The 20,394-nt window shown below is 37.7% G+C and overlaps 3 protein-coding genes across 8 annotated transcripts; 1 reads left to right on the top strand and 2 right to left on the bottom strand.

Annotated features, from left to right (window-relative positions):
* Positions 1–12,705: 12,705 nt before the first annotated feature.
* Positions 12,706–15,432, bottom strand: LOC138178519 (putative glutathione-specific gamma-glutamylcyclotransferase 2). Its single transcript, XM_069110464.1, has 5 exons — positions 15,268–15,432; positions 13,952–13,987; positions 13,550–13,812; positions 13,181–13,456; positions 12,706–13,080 (listed from the first exon to the last, which is right to left on the bottom strand). Exons 1-5 carry the CDS (start codon positions 15,430–15,432, stop codon positions 13,068–13,070), a joined length of 753 nt encoding a protein of 250 aa, XP_068966565.1. The 3' UTR covers positions 12,706–13,067.
* Positions 15,433–16,399: 967 nt separating this feature from the next.
* Positions 16,400–19,247, top strand: LOC138178517 (angio-associated migratory cell protein). Of its 5 annotated transcripts, none has more exons than XM_069110460.1 (9): positions 16,400–16,538; positions 17,161–17,309; positions 17,421–17,625; positions 17,700–17,956; positions 18,034–18,178; positions 18,246–18,445; positions 18,507–18,704; positions 18,775–18,956; positions 19,038–19,247. In XM_069110460.1, exons 3-9 carry the CDS (start codon positions 17,436–17,438, stop codon positions 19,108–19,110), a joined length of 1,245 nt encoding a protein of 414 aa, XP_068966561.1. In that variant the 5' UTR covers positions 16,400–16,538; positions 17,161–17,309; positions 17,421–17,435; the 3' UTR covers positions 19,111–19,247. The 5 variants fall into 5 exon arrangements, with proteins under 5 accessions (XP_068966561.1, XP_068966564.1, XP_068966563.1 ...); XM_069110463.1 differs by lacking the exon at positions 16,400–16,538 and adding an exon at positions 16,686–16,822 and having other exon boundaries at positions 17,467–17,625; XM_069110462.1 differs by lacking the exon at positions 16,400–16,538 and adding an exon at positions 16,686–16,822 and having other exon boundaries at positions 17,446–17,625.
* LOC138178520 (UPF0598 protein CG30010) lies at positions 19,205–20,387 on the bottom strand. Of its 2 annotated transcripts, XM_069110467.1 has the most exons (5): positions 20,195–20,387; positions 20,007–20,094; positions 19,844–19,892; positions 19,553–19,773; positions 19,205–19,479 (listed from the first exon to the last, which is right to left on the bottom strand). In XM_069110467.1, exons 2-5 carry the CDS (start codon positions 20,067–20,069, stop codon positions 19,240–19,242), a joined length of 573 nt encoding a protein of 190 aa, XP_068966568.1. In that variant the 5' UTR covers positions 20,070–20,094; positions 20,195–20,387; the 3' UTR covers positions 19,205–19,239. The 2 variants fall into 2 exon arrangements, with proteins under 2 accessions (XP_068966568.1, XP_068966567.1); XM_069110466.1 differs by having other exon boundaries at positions 20,002–20,385.
* Positions 20,388–20,394: the final 7 nt, after the last annotated feature.

The following is a 20,394-nucleotide window of genomic DNA, read 5'->3' as shown; positions in this document are numbered from 1 at the left end:
ATTTCTGGTCTACGGTACTCGTGTCCTCGTAAATATCAATTGCAGCATTGGCAAATCGCTCTTACCATAAGGAGAACGCATCCAGTCGATGGTCGAGCGGGTTACAATCACCGTGCACCGAGTAAAAAAATGATACGAGCGCCACGTGTAACTGCGCGATTACGGCTCATGGGATTTCCTCGGGAGATTCGATCTTCTCTCGCCTTCGATCAATTCCAGGGACAATCGATAGTTTTCTTAATCGCGTTGCACCGCCATCGAATATCTATTTTACGCCGCTTGTTCAACCGCGGTCGCCGATGCGTAAACACACGTCCTTCGACGTTAATAACTACGATAATGATATCACGGTTGCAAAAATGCCGCAGAGAATTGCGTGGCATCGTTTTCTGCAATTTTGCACGCATCGAAAATCCAACGCTCTTATCCGAGTCCCATGGATTTTTCTGCCTGCGAAGAACGCGCTAATTAATGAATTGCCGACGGTGCTGCACCTTTAAAAGAATGCGATGGGAATGCACGGGGTGATCGAGGATCATAAATGAGGTCAGAAGATTGTATTATTTATACATTGATCCTTTCTGTTTCTTTTCGGTTTGCAAACCAACGCTTAATTAATCCCGTTTGATTTAATCTTTATGATATTTATGATAATTTTTAATCTTCAACTCATTCTCAATATACGCTCTCGTCCATAAGTCATAAGAAACTTGCCTATTTCTGACAAAATGATCGCTGGAATGTATAATATAAGATGCTTTTCGATTGATTTTATCGTTTCGATTAGACGTCGAACGTTGAAATTACAAATTACGTCAAAAGTATTGTAAATTGTAACAATCATTTTGCCCAAAGTAGGAAAGCGTCCGGTGAATTATAGACGAGGCTGTAACGATTATCATCGATAATAACGAAACACCCTGTGTATGTAGATATTCATTTTTCACTCTTGCCTCTGCCTTGTCAATGATCGTGTTCAAAAAAACAGCCTTAGGTTCCCATTTCGAGCGCGTCGGATGCAAAGAGTACAAAGTGTGAATAGTGAAAAGCGCTATCCAAAGCGTCGTGTGTGTTCCCTGCAGCGTGCGATTGTTTCGTATTTCTGGTCACGAGTGCAGCCGCGGGAGGAGACAAAAGAAAAATGAAAATGAGGGAAACGAAAGGAGCAAGTGGAACAAGACGATTCTCGACGGACCAGCGACAAAAGAACCGATATATGTAGACAAGAAGATAAGGACGAGGAATAATAAAAAGAAATAGAGAGATGCAGGGAATCTAATGCCGCTGGTGTAAATGTGTACATACGTAGAGGACAGGAACACGACACAGGACAGAAAAACAAAGAGCGAAAAAACAAGCTGGAAATACGGATACAATAAACGACGGATACAAATTCTCTACAGAGGAAAACGTCCTCGTTTTTCACAATGACTGAAAAAGAATTGCCGCGTTTCGTATCTCCGGGCTACATTCTAATTTTCAAATGATCTGTACAGTTGAAACGATTAATTTATAACATAATAATTCGGTGTACTACACGTACGTGAATTTATCGACAGCGATCATTTTACTGTTCTATTATTCGCTATCAAGATCCATGTAGTTTTCGAAGATTAATTTCCGATCCCAAGGGGTTAATGTATCCTAACCGTCACAATGGCACATAAACGTCACATCAAACGATCGGTAAGAGGCCGGCGAACCGGCAGAATTGCCAGGAACAAAGTAATCCGGAGGTTGTCTACTCAAAACAGAAGAATTCACCTGACTGACTTCGTGACCCTAAGCCCAGGCACAGAGAGAGCAGACCCGGATTTCCCATTAGGCTAATCATCAGGCCGCGGGCGCACGATCGTACAGCATATACCTAATCTTCGTGAATGTACCGATTAAGGCAAAATTGCCATCTTTTTTGCTCCTGAAACGAGTCCTCACTGGCGTTTCGTGATGAATTCGAATCTACTTTTTGATAAACAGATGGCATTCGTTTAGATTCAATAATTTTTCGTCTGTAAAACATACCCAGACGATCGTAATCGTGAGTTCTAATAATATGCGAATTTACATTAGTAGTAATTATCTATTGAAATAAATAATGTCTATGATCGAATGTCTAGAATGTCTGTAATTTTCTTAATTTTTCTCAATTTTAAGAATTCGTATTCGAAACAAAACGTATACGTATATCGTGATTACTTAATATATTCACAATTTTTAGCAACAGGCTATCGTGATGCAAAAAAGTGGGCAGAAACAGTCGGATCAGGAACAAAGACAGATAACGACTTCTAATATAATAATAGCTGATGCGTGTGCTGGCCTACGGCTATCTTTTTTTTCTTTTTTTTTTATACCATTCGGTCCATCCTCGCTCTGAATTTAAACGCCGGAAGCAGGAGCAACGCGCTGGCACCTTAATAGCTCGTCGGAAGAACAGTCTAAAGCTTCGACGAATCTTCGACGTCGTAGGTCAAGATTCTAATAAATCAAGGCAAGTAATCCCCAATATTTCACCACTTTACGATTCATTCGCGTTGAAATTGAGAAAGCCAGTAGCAGCGTCCACTTATGGTGAATTCTTTACTTTATGGTCAATTCTTCCGGGCGATAGTATCTCTCTCTCTCTCTCTCTCTCTCTCTCTCTCTCTCTGTCTCTCTCTCTCTGTCTGTCTGTCTCTCTCTCTCTCTCTCTCTCTGCATACCATCACTGGTATTTTGACTGGAAACAATATAACGAACGTACAATAAAGGTTCTTTGCGCAAAAACGATCATAAATCAGAATTTTCCATACATCGATAACAAAGCCCGAAGTTGCGAAGCTTAGTTCAAGCAACACCGTGGTTATCCTTAAGACTATTCGAAAATAAAAGAACAGCTTCCATAGGTACATACCCCATTGACATCGGGGAATCTCGCATTTCCGCGTGTCTCCTCCTCCTGCTCCCTCCGCCCCCCGTCAGCTGAAGTACCGCTCACGTGACTAGGTTAGGACAAGGATGACGTGGTCATGGGTTAGCCGAAGGTTACTCGGAACTCGTCGACTCGTCGGATGGTAGTCGGCTAGCTATTGGCAAATCGCGACTCGGAGGAGCCAGCGGCCGCTTCCTTCGTGCAGCATGTCCGCAAGGAAAAGAAACCGATACCGAAGGAGGAAGAGGAGGTGAACAACTTTCACGCGACCACGAGCTTCTTCGTATCGGAATGCATCCGTGCCAGTGTTCGGCCTCCCCGAGGGCAACGAGTCCCCCTAGCTGTTTTAATTGCAAATTTCTCCTGGCCGCTTGACCAATCCTCCTGCAAATTGTTCAACGGAACTAGCATTAGAGGTCGAACATTACCATTAAGGGTCTACGATCAGCGTCGTGAATTTCTGGCGAAAAGTCGCGCGTTCTCTGAAAACCACTTCCTCAAGGTTATATAGCGTGATTTTCTTTTGTTCGATGGATTTACGCGTGTCGGCGTTCGATCGTATATCGAGAGTGTGAAAACGAGGTTATATTAGAAGGATGCTTGTTGCAAAAGCCGGCTCTTGAACGAGACGTAATGAACTTCAATCATGACGCTGCCGTGTTTCCATGAGAGTCGGGCCGCGTAATAAGCTTTGAAAGTAACTAGCAAAGAGCCAAGTGATTCAGTCGGCGATAGCGCGCGCGGGGATGCAGAAAACTTGATGACGCAAGGACAGAGGTATGCGTGGAATTTCGCGGCTGTTCGCTGAATTTTTCTAGCCATTTACCTGAAATAACAATCAATATGCTAATGGACGTTTGAAACCTTCTTGTAAATGCTTATTACCTCTCCTTCGTCAGTCATTAATCATTGTATTATCGACGTGTAATACACGGCGAAGATGCCTATTAAAAATACATCTAAATCTTAGACGTTTCAAGACACTTGTCACATTCTATTACTCCTTCGTTTGGCAAGCAGCTTCGAACATTCTTAAGCGCATTGCCATTTTCCGACCATGGAACATGGCCGTAACGCGCGCGGACCGATCGACTTAATTATTCGCGAGATTTTGGAGAGCATAATCGTGAGTGTAAAGGTGGCGCAATAACGGCGAGGGGTTAAGCGTGACGATTATTTGACGTCGAATCGGATCGACAAGTTCATGGTCACGGCATCTCCGGTGCCACGAGCCCAAGAAAAGAGATACAGGTACCGAAAACGGTACCGGACACGAACAGCGTGTGCGGCAGGTGGATGACGCAAGCGGGATGACTTTACTCGTGGTTATCCCCTCCCGAAAGCGAAGTTTCTTTCTCCCAGAGGGACTTTACAGCTGACATTTCGCATCTTTCTATCTTTCAGGCTCCCTCATTTGCCAGGTTCTGGCATGATGTCGGCTTTCAGTAGACAGGTTATATACACACAGCAGTATACCTTTATACCATGCAAATTGCTTTGCGCGACGTCCTCCGCTTGATATATTTAAGAATTATCGGCTTCGATCGGCTATTATTAACAATCCTCCTTTTGATCTTTCAGACCGCGGTACATGGAAACTCTGTTGTGACCAGCGTCGCATCGTTCGATTTCATTCGCTCGTTGTTGACGAAACCTGTTCACGTTTGGCAAATTATGCGTGACCAATTGTTGCAATGTTTTATACTATTACGTGTTAGGTAATATAGTAGCTTAAGCATAATCCGACGTTTAATCGTTCGATAGAATAATTCCGTTATAAAAAAACAGTACGGTAGTTCCACGTATAATACGAAATTCGTCTGACGCCAAACGTATTTCTCTTATATTGCGTTTGTATCTTTTTCAAGATATCTTTCTTCTTTCTTTTATTTTTATGTTTGCATGTTTATTAAAAGAATCGAAAGATATTTGTGTTTCTGGTAAAATACACGGGACACGGTGGAAAATGTTCAGGTTACAGTAACGACGACATAGTGATCGAGCATAATCACGCACCGTGTCCTCTTAGAATTTATTGTTTCGTTATCGAGCGATTCGCGATCCACTTTGATAATTACGTACCGTGTAAAACGATATTAAAGGGATAGCGTTTCACGAACGTAGCAGGTGATAAGTAGGTTGCTACCCCGTAAATTTATGTGAACTTCGTGAGGCACGTTCTTCCTCGTTATTAACTGCACATACGCGACCCAGTGTGCCGCGCTTGCGAATCATCCATCTATCGGTCGATCCACGCTCCGTCGTTCGATGAAACCATTCGAAATCGGGTCTTGCTCTCGTTTCTTTCGACCGGTGTTCCCGCGGTATCGAACGTTATTGATCACCTTGCCCAATTATATCGACACAGTTTCTCGACGAGTGAAATACAGATGTACTCTCAATTATATTCCATCTTGCTTGTCGTCAAAACTTTTTCCTCTCTTTCTTCGTGGCATATTTATTGCACGCCAATGTGGTGCTTCAAATTATCATTCGATAAATGAAAAATTACTCGATCAAGTTTCTCGAATCAGCCGATAAGCGAATACGACTAACGTTCTCAGCGTCGTTGGATCGTTCAACTTGCGTATTCGCTTCGATCGATGATGCCACCGAGCGCAACAGACGAATCACCGAAACGGACATGGAAAAATCACGTTGATTATTCCGAGGATTACACTCGGTCATTGACTTGCTGTCTTCCGGTAAATATCCTCGCTGAAATTGACCGTGCAATCTGCTTCTCGGCGCGATGGTAACACGTTCATTTGCATAACAACGAAACACGCGAAACAAGAAATACGTCTGTAGGGGACAAATTTTGCGCAACGGTCACTAGCCAATCTTCCTCAAGCTGGTTTTCAACGAATGCGAAAAATACGTGAAATTATTAACGCGGAAATATGTCTTTGAAACGACTCGTCCTTCTAATACTATTAAATACTATTAAAATACTATTAAATATCACCACAAGATATTCAGAGTTCCATTGTACCACCCTGTACAAACATTGATTGTGGACTATTAAATGCACAATGGAATCGTTATGCCTAAACCCATCGCCGGCTAAAACAAGATAAATCGTACGATTTATTTTACCGGGGATCGAGCAGCGACGTGGATCGCAGTCTCGCAACTTGAAGCTCGCGTAGGTGCATCATGCGAAGCGCTAAGCACAGATATTTCAATAGCGCAACCAGCAACGAATGCCTGTACACGATCGTGTTGCCCACAGGCTTCGTTTGCCCCGGCACAGAAACCTTTCTCTCTTTCATCTCCTCGAACGCATCTACGCGATGCTACGTCCTGCAGTATATGCAACCATGTGCAGTTAATTGATGCAGCGTCGCGTAATGACGCGGTTAAATGATCGACGAGGTGCACAGAGACAGTCACACGATAACCAAACCGACGCCACGGTTTCCTACGAAATGCTCGCTTTCTCTCGCTTACTTAGCGTTTGCTTTTGTATACAATTCTAACGATATGTCGACCGTTAATAGGCTTATTTTTATATATAGTAGCCGACGAAAGTAGTGAAACACTTACAGGAACTTTGTACGAATGTATTGCGTTGTACGAAGCTTCTATAACGTATAACGACAATACACGAGTATAATTTTACATTCGTGACAGTCGTGTCTCATTAGAGCGCTGAAATTTCAAAATGTTTTATACATATAACACATATACAGAACGTACGGGTGCAAGTAATATTTTATAGTATGCGTTCGAATATTTTCACGAGCCAATGTACGTGACATCTTAGATAAATAAGCGAAGATACGGTTAGAAATGCGAGAAATTTGTTTCACCTGAAAAATACAATGGTTATTGTAATTTGCCTGGAGCAATATTTGAAAAGTTATGAAAAATAGAGAAAACAGGATTGTCTGAAGGATTTGTCGCTTTCTGCTGGTCCGTGCGAGTTGATGATGCAGATACGCGTGAAAACATATACTCATTGTTGGAGCACGTTCGTACGCCACGACCCACTAAAACTAATAAATCCGTGAATACGCTTAATTAATGCGCCGCGACGGAAGAACGCGGCTAAAATGATCAACGACGCGCGGAATTAACGATGTTAATGAGACAGTTTCAGCTATATAATCTAATTTTATGGAGCCGTTTGGTACATGTCAAGGTGCTTCTCATTTCTTTTCTACCACGTTCTTCATTAGGAATCCCCTTTAATTAAGCCTTCATTTCGAACGCGTTTACTTGCAATTAGCGGTCGATGTAACCCGCAAGTTCTCACGATTGAATAATCCGGAATATTTAGAAACTCGGGCCGAATTCGAATTAGCCGAGCACGTTTTTAATTTCACTCAAGTGGTCCGGCTATGTTTGCTCTGGCTTTGACAGTGCCACGCATCAGGACCTTTGATAATAACGTTCTATTTAAAAGGAGGAGACAAGCGTCACGTTGAACACGGGGAAACGTGCGTGGTGAAAGTGGCTTTTTCTACAAAGAAACAAAGAGACAAGGCAATAATGGACGAAATATCACGGCGTTCATCGTACCATATGATTGTGATCTGCATCTGCCCGGTTGTTACGCCTAAATTACGCATTGCCGGAGAAATTTGATGCGCCGTGGCAACGTAATGTCATTATCCCGAGATAGCAACTCTTCTCAGCAACAACATCACCGATAAAGTAATTCAATGACAAGCCAGATGCGTTTAATTAAACGATTGCTCCCTCTTCCAGATGACACGATGTTAAATCTTGAAACATCAGGACGTGCTAGCCACGTAATAATTCGAGTCTGTAATAAAAATTGTTCGCTAGCTCGGATGAAATTTCATTATACGAATTTTTCTCTCTTTCTAATATTACCATTCTGCAACAACGCCATCGCAGTCTAATTATTCGTAACCGTCGCAAATGATATCGCCTGACGATAATTGCTAACAATAATAATTGGACAATTACGATTACAACAATAATGATAAAGAAATAGCCAATATCGGATAACGATAAAACATTTAATTTCACCTGTTTAATGTTTAATTTTAAGGGAACGTACCGCAACGATTTTTCACCCACGATAGCCTTTAACGATCGACAAAAGCGGAAGAAAATAGATGCCTAGGACAACAATGCAGATACGAAGCGTTGTTGCGTGTCGAGGTGATCGTTCTGATTAAGTTTTCACACCGTCTTAGAAATCGTGCATTTTCAATCAGCTGTGTACAGCCTTGGCCGTATTCCGATTTCAATAGTCGTTGAAAAGAATTGAGATACGTACGTGTGATTGAACGTAACGCGTGGATTCGATTGCGATTAAGAGGATGCGCCAGCTAACGCGTCTGTTCCATGTGCCAGAAGAGAAAGGATTTTACTTGATAAAACGAGCGGATCGCAAAAGGAGGCTGGCTGCCGCCTTATTGCCAGCCACCGGTCTCACGGTCGGTAAAAACGGCCCGCTCTTGTTCCACGATACGATGAATAATTGATTCGTAGTTTCACTGTTTCGTGGGTTACGTAACGATAAGGGAGCATAATTTCATTACTTATGGATAATCGATGTGTAACGAGAGCCGTGACGTTTCAATCGTTGCGCCGTAACACAGCAACCAGCCAACTTTCATTCATCCGTGAGATTTTCTTTTCTACAGCTGGCTTTCTTGCATTTTCATCCATCGAACATGTACTGTCTTCTTTCATCCAACACTTTCAACCGGTCGCTTAAATTAACACTTTACCGACCGCTGGCGGTTCAACAGCATACGCACTCCCGACCGGTAGTTCAGGCACAGATTCTCCCTGGCGCCGGCTCTGTTTCGGTTTAGACTCTCCAATACCATTCTTTTCGTTCATCGCGAACGGTAAGTTTTTCAAATTGTTATAAAGCTGTGGGAGCTTACAAAGCAACGAAACTGACGCAACTGAACAAGGTACCTTAGCACTAAATAACAAATTACTGCTCAAATAATAAGAAAGATTGTCGGCAATGAAAAGCCGATTAATAGGCTATCGGTCGGTAAAGTGTTCATTGCGTTTGAGAAATCTGGTGACTAAAATGTTTGCCGTGTTTTTCGAAAAATTGTGTTGGTAAAATTGAAAATTTCTAAATTCGTTAACGCTTTGACTACCGCGTTTGTCATACATAACCGGCCGCGGTTTCACCTGTGACTCCACGGTGGTCAGTGGTGACCGGAGCGCTTGAACTTCTTACAATTGAATAAATTGAATGAAAATTGTCAGTTAGTGCATTTTAAAGTGCCCCATTGGACAATTAAACGTTTTTATTGGAACATCAATAAAAAAAATGAGAACACACCTCGCATCTAACGGTGCACTGTGTTAAAACACTTTAAACATAAATGTGGCTCATCGATACAATCTGGACAATAAATAGGTGGTCACCTTTTTGGTCCGATTCTTAGCAATTTTTGGTCCTAACTGTTTAACATTTTTTTATAGCACTCTCTGCAAAATTTTCGTGCCAGGTACGCTTGCCCTTCTTTCTTCTGCATTTCGTGTCGCAATCTTTGTCGAATAAGTATATTTGATGGCTCTGGTAAATGGCACTGTGTAAGGTGTATTGCGAGTGCCATTCTAAAATCTGATACCTTGATTTTTGTTTTTCTTGCTTGTTTATAGAGTGTCATCGCGTTTGAAATTAATGCGTTTAATAATAACTGTAAAGCTAATTTTATATACCAGTTGAGGGTTCTTCTATGTGGTGTAAAATATGCTACCGTTTGATCTGATAAATCTACAGCACATTTTCCTCTGTTGTAATCTACCACTACCATTGGTTTATTACAAACATAATTTTTTTTTACCTCTACCATTTCAGCCGAATGTTTCGTCGAAATCATAAAAATGTCACGCTTGTCTCTCCACCTTACCATTATATATAGAATGAGCAAATACTGTTCACTAATATCTTCTACACGTTTCAACAATATATTCTGGACGTTTTGCTTACGACGAAATAACGAATGCGAATGGTTTGTTGAAATAAACGAAGCCTTGTTATAATACGTCGCTATCAACTGTTACCAAGGCGTCACGGTGGTCACCCGTGACCACCAATAAGATAAACGGTCCATTGCAGAAGAATGTTGTCTTACATCATCGATTTATTATTATTTATTATTTGCCATTATATGCTTTGAATAATAAAAATGTGATTTCGGCGTGGCAGTCAAAGTGTTAATTCGTATTGTAAATCAAGTGTAGTAGTACACTGTTTGGAAGAAGAAATGACGCGGCGACGGTAACTTTTTAGTCACGAGTACTTGACACAATAACGTGACGGAAATCGTCATACCGCTAACAAAACGTGTCGTGCTTTACGCCTTTTAAACCGGCCCACGGCCTCGTCACTTTTTTTTCTCCTTTTTAATGGCAGCTAGTTTTCAGAAAAACGCGCGGGAAAACGTGCCACCAAGCGAGTTAAGCGTCTATTTTATCGTTGCGGAAATCCAACGACCATGAAGAGCTAAGGAAACAATATCACTGTTCAATTGTAATACTGCATAGAAATGATCGTCCTATGACATTGGGAATATTTCGTTACGTATAGCCCAACAGCTTTCTAATCTTGCGTATTTTATTTGTTTCAGGTTGAAATGTAGCAGGTTTATGCGGATTGCATCGTATCGAAATTGCTCGTGGGTGATTGAAATCGATGCACGCTCCGAATATCTGTCGTGCACGATAGAAAAGAAAAGAAACACGCGTTTAATAACCGTGACGAGCAATATAACCGTATTCGACTTTTCCGCACCAAGGCAAACTTATGGAGACCATTTGCCAACGGAAATATATTTTCGTTGCGGTCAGCCTCGGACGATTCTTTTGTGCAACCTACGAAAATTTGTAATTCGCTAGAATATATTTTTGTATTAAATCGATATACTAGAATAGTACAGATGCTAAAATAAAATAGTGGATCGCTGCCATTGAATATACATAGCAAACAGAATACTCGTCCCGATGAAAATCTTTCTAATTCGTCGTTTACCATTATATGGCCATTTAGAGTTTCAGAGTTTGCAATAAAATTCGTGGATTTCGAAGTGTGCGGTAGAAAAGGACAAGAAGACCTTTGAAATTGTCCAGAAAGTACATTAGTGGAATTACAGGACAGCATATACGTAGCCAGGAGTAACGTTATCCCTGAGATACCTGGCTGGCTTTATCGTCACGATGCGTGACGAACGTTCGTTTACGTACGTTCCGTAAGCAGCTTCTCCAGTCTTTCTCCCTACGTCCACCGTCGGGTTGTCCAGAAAACCAGGAACTCTGCGAACCGCGTAAAAATATCATCGTACGTGGTGTAGTTGGTACCGGTGCCCTTAGAATTCCAAGTGATTCTCGTTAAATTGTAAACTCGATGGACCTGCTTTTTGACAGACCGTCGATTACTGCGTTGCGTCTCGTCATATTTGGAGGTCAATGGTTTGAGATTCGTGAGTTTGTTGAAATGAAACATTCTTCGATTATCGATGATTTTGGATGGCGATCGTTAAAGATTTACCGATAGAAATGTATATATATATATATATATATATATATATATATATATATATATATATATATATATATATATATAGGCACTTATACAAGTATGTTGGTATTAGGAAGTTTTAAATTGAGGAGATATAACGTTTCCACGGTTCGGTGTTCTTCATTTGATTAATTATTTGCGAGATCGCCAGATGATTTTCGGGCTACTTATTTCGAAAAAGAAACGACGAATTGTCTGTGTAATAAATTGGACAGAATCCGCACGAAGAAGTTAACAACTCGTACAGGAGCCAACTCGAGCGTGCACCCGTACACGCTTCGTTTCGCTGAAATAATAACGAAGATCTTCGAGGCCCACCACGCCGTCACGGCGTAACCAGGAATTCCATGCTCCCTTTTCCTCGTATTTTTACCGAAAATTATGAAAATCATGTGTGCAGATGTTTTCTTCAGTTTGCGCCCTCGCAAGTAATTTTAATCAATTACAAATCATAGTTGCGACATCTTATTATATATTATATGTGTATTGAAGGAACAAACATATTTTTAAAGACGGCATAAAAACTAAAAAGAAAAAACTGCGTACAAGTTGAGTGTACTATGTATTGCTTTGGTTTAATCGGATGTAGAATTGGGCTGAAACATAACGTAAAATATTCTTTAGATTATTATATGGAAATTATTTAAAATTAACTAAAAGCAAAGTCATGTAAAATAATATGGTAATTGAAAGTTCAACCAGCGTTCCATATCAGAAATATTTAATTTCTATCTTATATGAATATTATATCAATTCTTTTAAATATATCATGTCATTTTTAGAACGATACAGGCCAGTAAAAATTAATTGAAAAATATTACAATTTAAAAGAATGTGATACAACCGTAAAATTGATATTTTATCATCAACATTTCACTCTTATCAATTTTTTATTATCAATGTTTGTTTCTGTTCCAAAAATTAGATATACGGAATTATCATATAGTATCGTGTAATTTGAAGAAATTCAAATTTCTAATTTCTGGAATAACTATGCGTAGAAATTAATGATTTTTGTCGAAAGTCGATGAAGAAGAAATTTTATATGTAGTTGTTACCAACAGGACATAATTGTAGATCGTGACATACCATTTGTTGATTTTCCTTCTTATACCTTTGAATGATATATCGTTTCTACTTTATCGACTGAAGTATAATTTTATTTTTTCAGATGGTACCACTGCGCGATTACTCTTCGAATGCTTTCCCGATTATGAATATGCAGTATAATTAAGTTTAAGAAATGCAAGAAACCACGTACTTAGAAAACGAAATATCCAGTAATATATTTAAACATTATCTCTTTCATAAATCTTCGTTCCATGCATTCGGATACAAAATTTGTTATTAACTTGTAATTAAGAAAATTGTAGGAAGGGACATTTGTCCTATGTTTGTGCTTTTTACGATTAAGGCACAATTGCTTTCGAAATAATATAATCCTAAATAGTTTCCAGCATATTTAAAAATAAAAGTGTGATATTCGTACTTGCAAATATATTTTACAATACCAAGCTGCCAGAATATGACTTTCATTATGCTTGAACTATTCGTATCACAGTCAAGCTATTCAAGAACAATGATTATTTAATATACATATGTTCTCGAAAGATACGAACGTTTTTACACAAATTGTCTACGAAGAATATTATCTAATTATCATTAATTACATAAATTCTCTGCATCTCGGTCCAAGCATTCGATAATTATTGATATAAATAGGAAATGCAGTCTACATTTTGAGGCAACGCAAAGTCTTATCAGGTACTTGAAGAGCGAATTGGAAGGAATTTTTCCTGAGATTATTGGTTGCGTTATTGGTGACTAAGTCACTGTCCTCATCCTTGGCATCGATCTCGACGTCCTCCAGGTCGATATTGAAGTCTCGCTTGCCCATTAACGTATCCAGACACATATTCGTTTCCTTTATCCTCGAACGTACTAATAATTCCAATGTAAACAAATGCTCGTCGTGGGCTTCTGGTAGATAACGATGCATAAACTCTGCTAATCTGTACGTGACATATGGAATAAAATTTCGAGAAGAATATAAATTGCCGATTTAAAAATTACAACTGAATGATGTCATTTATGGTGAAACGAACCGTAAAAGATACTCGACGTTATGTCCATTCGGTCCGGAACATTCAGAAATTTGCTTAGCGATATTCTGAAGCGGCGCCTCACCGAGCCAATGTTTATTCTTGTTGGTGGCAATGTAAATGATGACTGGAAAACTCTTGTTTCCTTCACGACTATAAAACGTGGCAATCGTCGTCATATATCCCCCTAAAGTACACTCGCGATTTTCCAAGTAAGGAAATGCTGCAGTGTCTTGGACTTGGAAAGCCCGGCCGTAAACAACGCCCTGTGAGTAAACAGAATTCATGTAGTTTGTCGTAAAACAAAGTCACGTAATATAAGAAACAATGAAAATGAAATGGTAGTGTATGGTATGTACGTTAAATAACTTAATGAAGGATGTTTTAGGAGTAAATAATGTTTACCTCTTTTTCCTCGACCAGCGTCGCTACTCGTCCAGGCTGCAACAAAAATAGGGCAACGAATTACTAAAAAAACAACTGATAACTTCGATTACAACGAAATAAATGAGTAAGAGTTTTTCTATTTCACGATGGCATGACGCAAACACATAACGCGAACAAAGAAGGAAATCGTGTATTCGCGAAAGATATCACTTACTACAAGTTGTAACTGGTTTCACATTAATCGACAGGCAACCGCAACGTGATATCAAGAGAAATTCTCGTTTGATAAATCTTGTCTATATCCATAATAGTAAAGGACATGCGATGGACTGTAAGAAGTCGAAAATATCAGAAGAAAACGCTTGTATATATTTATAATATATAAATAATATTGTATATAAATAATATTGTATAAATTAGAGAAATTGGAACGGCAAGCTCATCAGGTGAAACTGTACCCGATTTTCATCAATCTTAATGGAAGCATCCGTAAGTACTTACTGGAGCGTACTCGCACCGCTCCTACAAACATTATGCTCTACCGGATATTTAAGAGAATTACCGCCTATTAAATATTTTTTATATTACAATTCTGATTAGGCAATCGAAAGGACAAGACTAAAAAAAAGAAAAAAGAGACAAAACCATTTTTCTCAAAAAATCTTTGTCAAATATTTTGGATTATATATTTACATTATACTATTCATTAATTATCGTAAATACATTCATTGTCAAACGAAACTGCAACTTTGTCATCTGACGTGGAAGTCTGCCAGATCTTTGTGAAAGAATTCACGTGTTGAATTCATGAACAAGAAAATTAAAGGTATAAATAGAACATGTGAAACGAACATCGTGCGAAAAACTCAATCTGTCGGAGAACTTGATTCAAAGCTGAACTGATGTGGCCAGTTCGACGCAAATATTTATTCATAAATGTTGTGTTTATTATAATATTATCTTATAGTGCGTAATAAAATATTTCGAAACTCTGCGACATACATCAGCATATTTTAGGACTGGATGTAACGTGACAAATTATTTAAATATAATTATTTTATTTCTAAATGCGAACGTCTGCAGTGATTTCACCATGTAGAATGATTTTTACGCATATATGTAGAAAAAGCTTCACAACGTGGTATTAATAAGCCGTAAACATTGCTTCTTACGTTACTGAAATGGTGAAACTGCCAGCCGAAATGTGTTTACACTTTTTACAGAACGCAAATAACAGTAAACATTTCCGAGAAACTATAGATATTTGGCTAATTCGCTTTGTTTGGCCATGAAGAAAGAAAGGAGAAATGGGAATGCATTCGCCAGAGACTTACCTTTTCTATTGTACCACGGTGAGTCGTATTCCCTTGCCAAAATCTTCTATTAAACCCCTTAATGTGTCCCACAGCACTTCTTTTGTATTTAAAACCTGGATGCCAGCACAAAGATCCATATCCGAACACCCACAGAAAATTCTCGTTATTGTTCCTAGCTTCCATTTTATTTAGGAATTGAAAAGCGCGGAAGAGTTTCTAGCCAAGAGTAGTTTCTTTTTCCAATGGGTTGTTTAATTCTATCTTTATGTTCAACCAAAGCATATCTCTTCCAATTTTGTTGTTTGCGTATCTTCTTGTTTCAGTAAATATTTCGATTCTATTTCAAAATAATCTTGTGAAAATATTTCACAATTGGTCCTTAAATATTTTACCCTCTACGTCAATGTATGCATCTCAATTTACTATTTAACTATTTGAACGGACAATTGGTCAATTTCAGGTACGATTTACGTTTAAAGCGATTTCAATATTCAAAGCCTTCACATTCGCATATTTTACTTAATTTACATTATCGCAGAGGAAAAACGAAAAGATAAGAAGAGCATTAGTCGTCCGTTTTCTACTTTATCATTCGAAATTGTAACGTAAGAATAATTGATTTGACAAGTGCAGCACGTGGCTCCAGTGTGCTTTTACCCCAATGACTGGCATGTACTTTAAAGCTCGCTGTCAAGACACTCACTCCCACTATAACATTCTAATTCACATGTTGCCTCCCACTTTCGCTTGGTGATTTTACAGGATTATTATCCTATTCATCTGGTCAATCATCGTATGTCTCTTTTCTTTTTCGTCTTTTTCGCGTCGGTTTTTCAATATCACCCGTGCCATTTTTCAATAATAAATATCTAAATCTTTATCTAAAGCATCGTGAATGATTTTAGTTAATTACCTTATCCAAACCTTATGATCAATTAGTAGGATCTTCGTTGAAATTTTACTTGGTCGATACTTTCTTCGAAGTGTCGTATATAAATTGACAATTTGACGATTAATCTTTGTGACTGTTGAATATATAGAAATCTTTGAACTGCTTGACTTGATCTTTGCGAATGTTTCATTGGAACTTTCACGGTTTAAATCAACAACAGACATTGACAAATTTGGAAGATCCGAATGCAACGTATACACCGTACGGATGCTTGACCGAGACTGCCGGTCGTCGGGCGTATACTCTTACTAGTCTTGCTAGAAGGAGATAGAATTATGCTGACGGAGAGGGGTATAGGCGACCGTTATTAGTGAGAAAGAAGAAGATATAACGTGAGGTGCGAGTAGGAGAATCGGATGAGATGGATGATGAAACACGAGGCGCGGATTGACGTATGACATCAACCGTATATACTTACATACATATATCTAAATTGCATAGATACTTAAAATGTACACTTATCTAGTAGTTATTAGTTACGTCAGACAAATTGCAAGTATTGTGATTAGCTTAGAATTATATAAATACTGAAATTTCAATATTTTATTGTAAACATCATATGGATATTACGTATTAATAGGAAAAGACAAAGCATTTTATACCGTTATTTGTTGGTCGAGTGTAAGTTAATTTCAATTCATGAAAGAAATACGATATTATCACCTCATTATTATTAACAATGAAGTATATGTGATATATACGTTTAATTCTAATATTCGTCTTTTATTCCAAATTTGATTAGTAGTCATTTAATACGAATTTATAATTTTATATGACTAAATTGCATAGTAAATTACATAGTAAAGTTTGCAAATTTAGATAAAATCTATCTTTTGGAAGAAAATCTATTTTCCTTCACATGATAAATGCAAGTTTAACTTCTTTTTAAAGATGTCGCTACTGTTATAAGACAGATCTTAAACATTACCAATAACAAAAAATCCCTATGATTTTTGTAGCATCCAATTTCCAAATCAGCTGGTGCTTCCGAACTCCGATTGTTGACGGGCGTTTGAATTTTTACTTTTTCGAATGAAAGACTGAAATTTTGATTTTATTACTTAGATAAAGCGAAAGATTTTAACCGGACGCACAATTTCTACATAAGGTAATACGATTATTCTTAAGATTTTATTTACTTTGGTATGTAGTGGCATGTAATTAAATATATTTGTATCCTCTTAAAACGTGACCTGTATCTGTTGCACGCTTTATGAAGTTTTTAGAGTAAATCATGCATACAGATACTCCTCCCTCTTCTCCAGACATGGCTAATCAAGTAGATGACGAAGATATGATATACATAGGAGATGTAGAAGAAGTGATAGATGCATATGATACAGGAGACATTGAAGAAGAAGATGCCATGGAGGAGGATCCTTCAGAAGGAGATGCAATTTGTGTTTTTAGTAGTCACGAAATAGGTAAAGAACATTTCTGTTATTACAATCAAATTTATGTGTTGATAATAGATTGTGATTTTCTATGAAATCATTAGGTTCTGTCTTTTGTGGTTCTTTGAATAAAAATGGGAAACTAGCTACTACAGGTGGAGAAGAAGATAAGGCTTACATTTGGGATACATCGACAGGAGAAATCATTTTGGACTGTACGGGTCACAAAGATAGTATTATCTTTTCAGCATTTAATCACGATGAATCATATTTGGCCACTGGAGATATGAGTGGAATGATACAAGTTTGGAAATTAGCCGATAAAACTAAAGTTTGGGATTACAATATGGGAGATGCCACCGTTAGTTTATTCTCCATAATTAAATGTTATAACATTATGGATTCCAGCAAACTGAAATATTATTTTCTTTATCGCAGTGGATGATGTGGCACACAGTTGCAAATATTTTATTAGCAGGATCTGTTGATGGGGAAATATATATGTGGAAAATACCTGATGGAGATTGTAAAGTTTTCCAGGGATATGGTTGTCGGGCAGAAACTGGTTCAATATTTCCAGATGGTATTCATGTCTTTGTATTTCTCATTTTTCAATTAAAGGCATAACTGAACTAAATGTAATATTTTAGGCAAGCGTATAGCAGTAGGTTATGAAGATGGAGCTATTAGAATATTAGATCTAAAAACAAGTTCGGTGTTGTCATCCATATCTTCTGCATTAGGTCATTCTTCTACCATAACCACCATTGATTGTCATTGGGATAACAATTTAATACTTTCTGCAGCTGTAGATGGTAAAACTATAATCAGCACGTCAAATACAGGGAAGGTAATATATCCAAAAGATTCCTTATCGAGCAGTTGAAAGTAATATTGTTTAAAAACCTCAGATAGTTTCCATCCTGCAAAATCTTAATAATGGTGAGCACAATAATGTTACGAATAATGATCAAAATGCTGTAAGTAGTGAAGGAAACAGGGATAGCAATTGGGTAGAAACAGCAGCTTTTTGTAAAGATCCTGCATTTCAAGTTGCTGCAACTGGTACAGTTAATGGAGAAATCTTCATCTGGGATATCTCAAAACAGGTACTGCTATTTTCCCCATTTGACTGCAATATTTACCATTTCAAGTCAATAACTTTGTATTATTACTTAGATGCTTAGACAAAAGATAGAGCAAGAAAGTGGTATATCTAAACTTCTATGGAAGGGAAATACGGCTCTATTATTTTCGGCGGGACTAGATGGTATTCTGAGGTGTTTTGACGGAAAAGATGGTCAACGTTTACGTTCTTTCGTTGGACACATGGCAGATATTCTTGACTTATATATATCCGAGTAAGTTGAAAGAACTATAGATATTTATTTTCTTATGTCAATCCTTTAATAAAAATATACATAACAATAACAACCTTTTAGAAATGGAGAAAAAGCACTGACTACATCTGATGATTCTACAGCTCGAATCTTTGATATTTCATCTTTATCTTAACAAAATTTATTAGATAGAGAACAATTATAAATCTTTGTTATTATCTAAAAATATATGTACATTTTATGAAAGTTGTTCATATATCGTGCTTAGCTTTCTTTTTTAATTAAAAATAAAGTTTATTTATTTTTATCTGACAGCCTGTGGTACTTTATCCTTATACCAATTGCAATCTAAAGTATATTTCCTATTTTCCCAAAAAATATGAGTTGGACCATTTTCTTCTCCTTTTTCAAAGTTAAATAATGGGCTAAGTTCAATTGCAATTTGTGACCTTACTAGACCAATTCCTCCTGCCTTTTCAGGTGCAGGATGGTATATTCTTCCTGATTGAATATCCATATATATTTTATCTGGTTGAAATGGAACCTATAATGAATTTATTACTAAATATTGAAGACTAAATGCATAGTTATTTAATTACTAATAAAATTAAATATACCATTAATAATTCTTCAGCGTGAGCATAACCAAAGCAGTCTTCGGTTTTCTTTGTTGCACTATTATACATTTTAAGAACTTTTGTGAAAACTATTGGCAAATCATCACATCTTATAAAATTCCTCTCTGGACCACAAAGAGAAACATAAGGAAAATGTTCTACATATCTACCTGTGTCATTCTTTTTTAGGCGCTTGAAAAAAAAAGCTAAAAACTTTTTATCTAAAATAATATGGCTGCCATGAGATATAAATTAACATAAATAATAAATTACTCCATTACTCATGCACACCTTTAAAACATGATGTGAAGTTTCTCATACGTGTATCATCCAGGAACAACTATAGCAAATAAAATACAAATTTAACATTTAAGAGAAAGAACTTTAATATGATTATTCCTAAACTTCTACACTTCTGAACATAAATTTAATTAAAAATCATATTGTACCATGCCTTGATGGTCGATGTAATAAAAATATTCACGAACTCGAGGTTCTGGCGATTGTCCTTGCACATACTTTACGCAGTACCTTTTAGGTGTCTGGGAGTAAATTGACTTAATTTTAATTGCGAACACTCGTGAACGATCAAATGCAAATATTTTATTCAATATATACATAATTCCAAAATTATAACCTCACTTTTAAATATTTACAGTACACTATGAGTTTTAATTGCGTCACGTACAACGTATCATGTATAATTCATGTTATCATGCGGCATACACTGTAATTAATTACAAACGATACAACTTTTTTTATTTGAATAACTTTTCTTTTATTTGAATAATTAGCTCTTCTTCTCACTCTGACACTTGCCGAGGTTAGGATTCAATTGACCG

This window comes from Bombus flavifrons, chromosome 3 (genome assembly GCF_040668555.2).
Source record: "Bombus flavifrons isolate JBK064 chromosome 3, iyBomFlav1_principal, whole genome shotgun sequence".
NCBI classification, from domain to species: domain Eukaryota; kingdom Metazoa; phylum Arthropoda; class Insecta; order Hymenoptera; family Apidae; genus Bombus; species Bombus flavifrons.
This window is presented reverse-complemented; position numbering and strand designations above follow the sequence as displayed.

What these genes read in the sequence shown, in the direction of transcription:
- LOC138178519 (XM_069110464.1), bottom strand. Translation starts at nt 15,432, where the DNA reads ATGGAAGCTAGGAACAATAACGAGAATTTTCTGTGGGTGTTCGGATAT. An exon ending in ACCGTGGTACAATAGAAAAG is followed by an intron (nt 13,988 to 15,267) that starts GTAAGTCTCTGG and finishes TTTTTGTTGCAG; the next exon opens with CCTGGACGAGTAGCGACGCT. An exon ending in AACGTCGAGTATCTTTTACG is followed by an intron (nt 13,457 to 13,549) that starts GTTCGTTTCACC and finishes TGTCACGTACAG; the next exon opens with ATTAGCAGAGTTTATGCATC.
- LOC138178517 (XM_069110460.1), top strand. Translation starts at nt 17,436, where the DNA reads ATGCATACAGATACTCCTCCCTCTTCTCCAGACATGGCTAATCAAGTA. An exon ending in ACAATATGGGAGATGCCACC is followed by an intron (nt 17,957 to 18,033) that starts GTTAGTTTATTC and finishes TCTTTATCGCAG; the next exon opens with TGGATGATGTGGCACACAGT. An exon ending in TCTGGGATATCTCAAAACAG is followed by an intron (nt 18,705 to 18,774) that starts GTACTGCTATTT and finishes ATTATTACTTAG; the next exon opens with ATGCTTAGACAAAAGATAGA.
- LOC138178520 (XM_069110466.1), bottom strand. Translation starts at nt 20,172, where the DNA reads ATGTATATATTGAATAAAATATTTGCATTTGATCGTTCACGAGTGTTC. An exon ending in ACATCGACCATCAAGGCATG is followed by an intron (nt 19,893 to 20,001) that starts GTACAATATGAT and finishes TATTTGCTATAG; the next exon opens with TTGTTCCTGGATGATACACG. An exon ending in CTTCACATCATGTTTTAAAG is followed by an intron (nt 19,774 to 19,843) that starts GTGTGCATGAGT and finishes ATATTATTTTAG; the next exon opens with ATAAAAAGTTTTTAGCTTTT.